The sequence below is a fragment of the Durio zibethinus genome, chromosome 3, assembly GCF_047325235.1.
Source record: "Durio zibethinus cultivar Kanyao isolate XHJ-2024 chromosome 3, ASM4732523v1, whole genome shotgun sequence".
Taxonomy (NCBI): Eukaryota; Viridiplantae; Streptophyta; class Magnoliopsida; order Malvales; family Malvaceae; genus Durio; species Durio zibethinus.
The window spans coordinates 33,846,424-33,855,804 of record NC_143164.1 but is presented as its reverse complement, the minus strand read 5'-3'; the positions used below and the strand labels follow the sequence as shown (position 1 = coordinate 33,855,804).

The 9,381-nt window shown below is 30.7% G+C and overlaps 2 protein-coding genes across 4 annotated transcripts; both read right to left on the bottom strand.

Annotated features, from left to right (window-relative positions):
* Positions 1–1,158: 1,158 nt before the first annotated feature.
* On the bottom strand, positions 1,159–4,181 carry LOC111283482 (small nuclear ribonucleoprotein SmD1b). Of its 3 annotated transcripts, none has more exons than XM_022872068.2 (5): positions 4,016–4,160; positions 3,799–3,875; positions 2,415–2,606; positions 2,203–2,297; positions 1,159–1,385 (listed from the first exon to the last, which is right to left on the bottom strand). In XM_022872068.2, exons 1-4 carry the CDS (start codon positions 4,027–4,029, stop codon positions 2,236–2,238), a joined length of 345 nt encoding a protein of 114 aa, XP_022727803.2. In that variant the 5' UTR covers positions 4,030–4,160; the 3' UTR covers positions 1,159–1,385; positions 2,203–2,235. The 3 variants fall into 3 exon arrangements, with proteins under 3 accessions (XP_022727803.2, XP_089614691.1, XP_089614692.1); XM_089758565.1 differs by having other exon boundaries at positions 1,159–1,327; XM_089758566.1 differs by lacking the exon at positions 1,159–1,385 and having other exon boundaries at positions 1,879–2,297; positions 4,016–4,181.
* A 789-nt stretch (positions 4,182–4,970) lies between these two features.
* On the bottom strand, positions 4,971–7,569 carry LOC111283825 (stem-specific protein TSJT1-like). Its single transcript, XM_022872452.2, has 5 exons — positions 7,173–7,569; positions 6,271–6,511; positions 6,034–6,154; positions 5,613–5,722; positions 4,971–5,213 (listed from the first exon to the last, which is right to left on the bottom strand). The coding sequence occupies exons 1-5, from the start codon at positions 7,472–7,474 to the stop codon at positions 5,151–5,153; spliced, it is 837 nt and encodes a 278-aa protein (XP_022728187.2). The 5' UTR covers positions 7,475–7,569; the 3' UTR covers positions 4,971–5,150.
* Between the last annotated feature and the right edge of the window lie 1,812 nt (positions 7,570–9,381).

The following is a 9,381-nucleotide window of genomic DNA, read 5'->3' as shown; positions in this document are numbered from 1 at the left end:
AAGACATTTTTGGAGTCAGAAATGAAAGGACACACACACCCGCGACGTGCGAGATTTTGCATTGATGGATGCAGTAGTGACTCAAAGGAGTTATTAAAGAAAATGACTTAAAAAGAATAATAAATAAATAAATAGGGGAAGCTTGTAATTACTATTAGATTTTGAACATTTGTATATTTATTCATATTTATTTTATGTTAAATATATATAAAATATAAAAATTATATGTTATAATTAAGATTGTTAATATCATATCCAATAATATTTTGACTTTTTTAAAAAAATTATATCGATATCAATTATTTCGATATATTATTTTAGATTTTTTTATTTAGTACAAGTATATTTATAAATATGTATAAAATTATATATTATAATATTATTAACAAATCACCAAATAAATATACAATATATTTAAATCAAATAAATAGGTTTAAAAAACAAAAGAAATAATATCATAAAATTTTTAAAATATTTTTAAACACTTAATTATGATATTTAAATAAATATTTTTCATATAAATATTAATATAAAAACAAATAGATGAAAAAAATTAATCAAAACTTTATAATTGTTAATCTTTATAAAAGGAATATAATTGTTTTTAAGAAATTAAAATATTTATAAACTTTGGGTTGAAAAAATAAAATACAAAATCATAAAACTTTGGTTTAAAAAAATAAAGTATGAAAAAATAAGTTAAAATAAAAAAAAAATAAAAAACTCACTTTTTAAAAATTATTTTATCAATTAATTTTATTTTTATTTGATTAAAAATAATTAAATAATAAAAAATAAATTAAAAATTAAAAAATATATTTTACATTTTCATATCCACCGCAACATGCTATTTCATCAAAATTTACCGAAACAAACCAAAACTAATAAAAATAATTGATATTATCTAATATCAAATTTGATACAAAAAATCATCTTTAAATATATCATATTTTGATATAACTAAAACTTATCAACCGATACCGAAACAAAATTATCAACTATAATTATAATTAACATATTAAATATGAAATATATTTTTAATTTTTATGAAATTTATATAAAATTTTTTAAAATTTTAAATTATATTATTTTATATTTTATAATAATATTTTTATATTATATCATCGAATTTACAATTGCAATAACAGCTAAATGATAAGACAAGGAATTATTAGTATTAAAATAGAACGGGAAGGAAAGCTTTAGGTGACATAAATAGGGATAGCCAAAAATTAAATTGGCTCAACATTGAGACAAGCCTACTCATTTATTCTACGGCACCCTGCCGCCTCTTGTCCTATGCCTATTGCGGTGCCAGTGTTGCCGCCTGATCGTAGAAAAAAGAGATTTCAATTTCAGGACAGGCATCTAAATCCGATAGATTGCTGCATTTTACCACCCACGAAAAATCAGGTAAACAGAGAAATGGTTGCACCTGTCACCATAAATTTATGCTAGAAGAAACTAGAAGTTAACAAGTACTTTAAATTAACCAAGTTCTGCTTCATCTTCAAGGTGCTGTGAGTGAAAATTGCCATTCAAAAAGAAGGGAAAAAAATGGTTGGAAGGTGATAGCCATGTAAAAGAAAAAACAAAATCTAAAACAAGGGAAGCAAGGGTACTTGGCATGATTTTAGGTATGATGTCCATTAATTTGGGCTACAAAAATCAGAACAATTATTATAGGATAATGATAATCATGATGGAGAGAGTTTTCAATTCAACTAAAATACATTCAAGCAATCTTACACTGCAAAATGGAGATACACCAATTCTACTATTGTTTCCATTAAGTAAGAACAAGCACACAGAGTTCTTTCCTTTCTTTTTTTTTTTTAATTTGAAAAAGAGAAACTCAAATTCTATTTTTTGAACAAATTTAGCACTAATTTAAGGTAAATTCCATCAAATTTCCCACCTCAAAATTGTTAAAAGTTGTTAACAGAAATTGAGTAAATTACATATTTAACCAAAAGTGAAAACCTAAAAAACTGAGAAGTACAAACGGTACTTGGCAAAGAAATGGAAAACTAGGATACCATTCAGTCTCCAAGCAACAAATGGTAAAAAAGGAACAAGATTATCAGATCAGCTATTCGCATTAGATCAAATCATCCTATGTGGGGAATCTCAGGATTCATAATTAAGCCATCCAAACCGGGCTAATAATCTCACATAACAGTAAAATATTTGTAACAACACCTGTCACAAAAATTTGGAAGCAGCACAACTTATTTAACGGCCTCGTCCGCGTCCACGCCCACGCCCACGACCCCGACCACGTCCCAAAGGCCTCCCTGAATTTGGAAATGCATTAGAAGGATCAATACTAACAATACTTCGAGAAAACAAAGCTTATAGAAGTAGGACATTCAAAAAGGGGAAAAGGTGGAGCCAGAGAGAAATGGCAATACCAGCTGTTGGCTTCTTGGGTTTCACCCTAGGTGTCTCTTCAACCAGCAATGTCTCAAGATTTAAGCTGTCAGGCAGAATATAGTAGCGAATATTGTTACCCCTTACACTAAGGTGATCCAAACTCACTGAATTTTTCCCCTTCAATGTGAGCTTCACTGTTTTCAGATGGGTGTTCATACTGATATCCACACCTAAAACAAATATAGTAAATCAATTAGTCAGAAACTTGCAATGCCAACATGTGTATGCTCAATCAGGAAATCACTAAAGTCCATTTACCCATCTTTAAAATCTAATATGCATGGTCAAAACCGATGCTGTCCAAGTTAGAAACATTTAGAGAAAACTTTTGATTAGAGAAATACAAAATAACAAAGAATGAGAGACGTAGCAGCATATTAGTGACCTAGAAATCCAGCAATGTAGTCATAGACAACTAAATATATTACTGCCACGTGTTATAAAAGGGGATATTGACTTCAAGCAGAAAGAGGCACACATTCTTTTTTTGTGTTTGTATCCAAGTAAATCCTCTTAGAAATTATTGTTTCTTCTTTGTTAGATATCATCACTATTTCTCCACCTATAGAAACCATCATGAGCTTAAAGTGCCGAAAGTGATGATCACTTAAGACAAAGAAAACAATTGTATCATTTACAGAAGGAGAATTGACTTCATAGTTTTTGTCATTATTAATGCTAAGAAACAGTAGATTCCTATTAGGAGATTATGCTCGTAAGAAGCTCATAATTAAGGAGATCAAACCCTAAACCCAAAGAGTAGAAAATAAGAGCTTAACAATGTTCTTTAATAAAGGTACAGAAAGTCATCCAATAACAACAAGATGAAAAGAAATTGTTCAGACAGGAATTGGTTAATCACATACACGAAAGTCTGCAAATAACCCAATTTCATGTAGTATCAGTAACTAACTCATAATTAAGACGTCATATGTGCAAACCAATCTATACATTTGAATAGTTTATCAAAAGTACGCTGCCTTTCAGAAATGATTCATAGTCACCACTCAACAGCATACTAAGTCCAAAATTAGTTCATCTTAAAAGGTAACATAAGTGATATTAGGCGCAAAGCTGTGAACAACTAAATCTATTCCCAATTTTAAAGTTACAAATTTAACGAAAAGGCTAGCCACAGAATACACAATTTAGACGGGAATTATGATTATAGTTGGCATTACTCATTTTAGAAGAAAGAAAAAAAACAGAGAAAACAATAAAACCTCGTAACGATGGCACATTGACAAGAGTTTTTTACAAATAATCAAAAGCTTTTACAACTTCGCTGAACGGAACGGAGCTTTAGGGTTTAGCTAAACCCTAATGTTGGGAAAAAGAAGAGGAAAAGGGAAAGCGAGGAACCTGTGATGGTGCCGTGAACAACGGTTCCGTTCTTGAGCTCAATCGACACCGTTTCATTGTTCAACTTCATCAAAAACCTGCTCATTTTTTTTCAAATCAAAACCATTACATCAAGAATCTAAAAAGTTCTTTTTTTCCACATCAATTCGTAAACACAAAGAAAAGAAGCAAATTTTCTTAGTAAAAAGAAAATAGAAAAAGATACAGATAAACTGACCTGACGAGCTTCATGTTGAGGAAAGAGTGGAGAGGTAGGCTTGAAGCAAAAAGCGAAAGAGCCAGTCGAACTGTCAAAGAAGCGGGAGAGAGAGGGGGCCTGTTTGCTCTGGGAGGGGGATTTAGGGCTCGGGCCACCGCCAAGAGGCCTTTTTGACTTTCAGAGTTTATTGAAACGACGACGTACCAGAAATAGTTATTTTACATTTGGGCCTAGCGCTTAAGTTTTTACTACCCAAAAAGATCAATGCCACGTACTTTTATTTTTAGTTCTAATTTAGAATTTAGCATTACAGGTGAAAGTAGTTCTTATATTTAAAAATTATTTTTGACTTAATCTTAATGTTAAATAATAAAAAATATATATAATTTATCAGTTTAAAAACCTAATTTGCAAATCTAAATCAAAAGCTCTCCAAGATATACTTTTGCATTGAAAAAATGCGTTATCTATATATTTTCTAATATTTATTATTATATATTTTTAAAAATTTTAATTACCCACAACATTTTTCATAACAATATTAAACACTTAATTTTACTCAACATTTTTTTATAATAATATCAAATCAAATATTTAAAATTTCTAATCACATTTTTTTATACATTTTTCTCGATTCAAACTTTTTTATTCGAAACAATAATATTAAATTAACCCTACTTTTAACTTTCTCTTGTTTCCAATTGGTCCATTCCGTATTTTATTACCTTAATTTTTATTTTGAATGGACTGCAAATTGAAGTGAAAATTGACAATTGTAAGGGATACTAGTTGGTAAAAAAAATTAATGGTGTTAATTTTTTTATTTAAATAAGAGTTTAATTGAATGCAAATATATGTTGGAAGGGTTGATTGATTGTAATATTTTTAATTTATAATTCAAAGATTTTTGTAACCTTTAAAAAAGGAAAAAAGACGTTTACCTTTCCATCCTCCAAGAGAAGAAAATTGAGCATAAGGACAAAGGCAAGACATGCTTTATTATGTGATTGTAATTTAGTAGTACTAATTTAATGGATTGCAGTGAAAGGGTCTCACTCAAACCATTTACACAGATGATAGTGAAATTAACAAATTTTCACATGGTTGAAGTCCCTGGCACACCCTGGCTTTCCCCCTTCCACTTCTTCCATTATCACCACAACAACAGGGTTCCTTCTTGATTTACTCTGGCTGCGACAACTGTTGCTCCTTCCACCTGAAAGTCAATTACACGCTTCTCTTAAAAGTAACTGGTAGTTAACACAATATTAATCCTGAAAAATTACTCTATCCATAGCATGATGCATGGCTAGATGGATATAAGTTAACCATAGACGGGGCATTTAGGGGTGATTATAGTTCGTATATAAAATCTAATCGCTATGGGTCAGTTAGCTTAGTTGGCTACTCCACTCAAAAAGTTTGTTTTTTTTTTTTTTTTAATGTTTGAAATTGTCAGAATTTAAATCTTAACCATTAAAATTAACAGTCTAGTGCTCTTCTACAAACAAAAACAAAAAAAAACCAAAGTGGCTGTTCGTCAATTAGCAATGCTGTTTATCACTTTACCTTTCAAAAGACTCATGAATTAAGTAGCGAATGCAGAATTTGTTACCTTGAATGTTGCACCCCATATCTCTTCATCAGCTGCAGGAATGGCAATGATCTTGTTCTTGGGATTTTCATAGCTTCGTAGCCCGCCTACTGCAGTTGAGAAGAAGCATCCTATAAACCATTGGAAGCATCCTCATTAATTACTAATGCCATCAATTTCTTAAAAAAAAACCACTTCTAAGCAATCAAAAATTGCAAAAAACAAAAGCATGCATAAACATTGGCAAAACATAAATTTCAATGTCCAGAATATGTTTATGACAATTGGCAATTCTCTAGTAGGTTTATATATATATTTTCAACTACAAAGTACAGGGCATTATTACCAAACAGAGAGGGAATGTTTAATTGCTTAGGGCATCTAGGGTACATAATCCAACTATTGAACTGTTAAAACTCCAAAAGGAAGAAAAAGATGATACCCTGAGGGAAAGAAGCAAGTGACTTGCCACATGCACCTTTAAGCATCTCTGCATCATCCGAAAATGCCACAAATCCATCAGCAGTAATTCCCCAGTAGAGGGGAACCCTGCCAGACTGATCCTGTTTTTTGTATTAACCAATGTTAAACAGACCGATGGTCAGTACTTGAGGCAGCATGCGAGCAAAAAAATTAGTTTTAACCAAGCATTTAGATACCAATTACCAAAATAACTTACAGAAGCCACGAATAAAGCGGATGTAGACTTGTCAAATACTACAAACGCAAAATTGCCAGCAAGGTGGCCAACCACATGGCTGGGAGGATAAGGGCCTCGGTCACGCAACACTTTGTAGGCTTCAATCACCAGCATCACCTCATTTGCAGACTTGGCTAGACCATATTCTTGTCTTAGGCTGCCTAAGTTATCGAGCATGCCTTCAAACAAGCAGAATATATCATCTTTGACCCCAAATGATCTGCACCCAACATCGATTTGCATTCACATCATCAGATACAAGAGAAAACCATAATTTAGATCACTCGTCAACAATTTATGACTCTTTTCTCCCTTTCTTCTTTTCTTCAAGTGTATGTTCCACTGCTCTTTTCATGTTCCGTTTATTAATTTTTTGCAGGTTATTGGCAAAACAGTAAAACTCACACGTTACGTATCAGTAGAAACAGACAACAAGCCAACTGCAAAACTTTTGAGTTCTAATAATTGACACGTGGGAAACATGCAATGTGATCCGTAGTTGAATATTTCATGCTAACTTTCAATGGACCCCGGTCTCAAAATGGAAGGCCTGCTCTATATCAAACCCAAGATTATCAGATTAATCTTTCAATTTGAACCTTAGATAAGCTACATATCTATGAATCCTTGCTATGATTAACTACAAGCTCCTCTCTTGATTCAGAGGTCTTGTAATTGTAAGAGCAAAGAGGCACTAGAACCCAGAAAACCCTCCATAGAGAAAAGGAGAAGATGGTGATGAAAGCCTATTTTTAATCAAGAATCTGACCAGAACGATCAAAAGACATGCAACCTTTTTATGTTTGATGGAACTAATTTGTATTAATTGTTTATGATCTTCTCTCTTTTTTTTTTGGATATTTGTAGATGTTGTATCTTACCTTGGTTGTAGAAGAGACTCATTCCGGCGAGAGTAAGCCAAGCTAGCTTGGTCACCAATTTGTATGGAAACTGCAGAGGGGTTAGACTTGATGTAGCGTTTCATCAAAGCCAAAGCGGTGGTTCTGGGGGATGGACTGCTGTTTCCTGCAGCCACCAGCTCCTCTGGTGGCGTTACAATTTCACTGCCAAAGACACCTAGCATCGTATGCGCTATCTCCCTGCTTCTCTCTCGGGAGTTCTGCAAAATGCAAATTGCTATGAATGTGGACTGGTAACAGGGAAGTGGCATTGTCAATATCATACAACCATTTATAAGAAAACAGACAAGGTTTAAACAGTTTTTGAGGGCATTGTGTTTAAAGTTTCTTTTTCCTTTTTAAGGGCAAATTCCATCGTATCCTTATAATTTAAGTATAATTCAACTCAAATATACTAATTTAAAAAGTGAACACTCCGTTCCAAATTTTTTAATTAACAGGACAAAAAGGCCCTTCTGTCAATTATCTTTTAATTATTTTATTAATAATCTCAATAAAACATTGTTTTACTCCTAAAAAATCAATATCCTCAAATATTCACATAATATAATATTTTATCAGAATAAATTATTTTTATTTTTTTGCAAAATACATAAAATATATTACTAATATAAAAAGATTTCTTAAATGCAACATATAAAAAAAACTTACAATTATAAATATACTAATATGTAAATATATGTAAAACAAAATAAATATATTAAATATATTAAGCAAATTTTAACCAAATTTTTGCTTTTGTTTTTCAACCAAACATTTTTTCTTATTATATGCTACATATTCATTTTTTTTAATTTGTTCTATATCGAATATTTGTTACATGTTTAATATATTCATTTTATTATACATATTTATATATTAACATATTTATAATTGTAAATTTTGTTTTTATATTTTGCACTTAAAAATCTTTTTTTATATATTATTAATATATCTTATATTTTTTAAGAAAAATAACAAAAATTATTATTATAAATTATTATTTTATGTGAATATTTGGAGATATTAATTTTTTAAAGATAGAATGATATTATAATAAAACTATTAATGAAATAATTAAGAGATAATTGATAAAAAAAATTTTATCCTATTAATTGAAAAGTGTGGGGTAAAGTGTCCACATGTAAACTTAATGGACTTGAATTGAATTATATTTAAATTTTAAAGACTTAGATGGAATTTATCTTTCTTTTTTATTTTAATTTTTTATTAAAAAAAAATGGAAAAACCATAAAGAGAAGATGGGATAAGAATGAAGAATGCAGGTGTTAAGATTCAACGGGAGACCTGTTGAATAAGAGTTAATAAATTTGCTTTAGCATCTCAATTAGTCTGCTCATTGTTTTGGTTCCTTAAAGCAGGGAATCATTGGTGCTTGCTACGCTTTTCCATTTCCTAATTTTTTTAATTGCTCAGTCTATTTATCTGTTTCCTTTGCTTCCAGATTGAAGCCAATTAATGCCTTAATCCGTGTAATCGTTGTCATTACAGAAAATAAAATTCAATCAAAGTGGGAATCTCATCAGGAATACACGAAATCTAATTAAACAATCTCTGATCAAATAGAATCTAATCAAGAGGGAAAGAGATAGGGACATCCACTACATTTATGGATCTGCCAGGCGGCTAATATATGTAGATGATACGATTGTCCAGGCCCCTGGATCCACATATGAGAAGCAATTCTCTTGGCTTTTATTTTTTGCTTTTACATCTTTTAGCATGATGGCAACTTCTCCCATGTAAACCACAAGGATCCTACTTTGATTAATTTCCCTAAATAATCATGGTTAACTATAAATCAAATGTAACGTAAGACGATTGGGATTCTTATTTGATCCGGTCTACATTGCATAAACAAATCAAAATGATATTCATTGGTTATTTGCCATGTGCTTTTTGTCAAAATGGTTGTACATTCAATCTCGTGTATGCGGTTTTATTAGAATCATATGTATCATGTACATATACAACATACAAGCATACATAGCATATACCTATATTTGCGTTCCAAAACACTTCTTGAAAATAGATAATCTTAACATTTATACGCAAAGAAGGCGGGCTTAGGTCATATGGTCTTTTCACATACATCATCATCATTTTTTTTTTTTTACATTTATTAAATTATTATTGAAATTTAAATTTGAGACCTACGATTTAATATTAA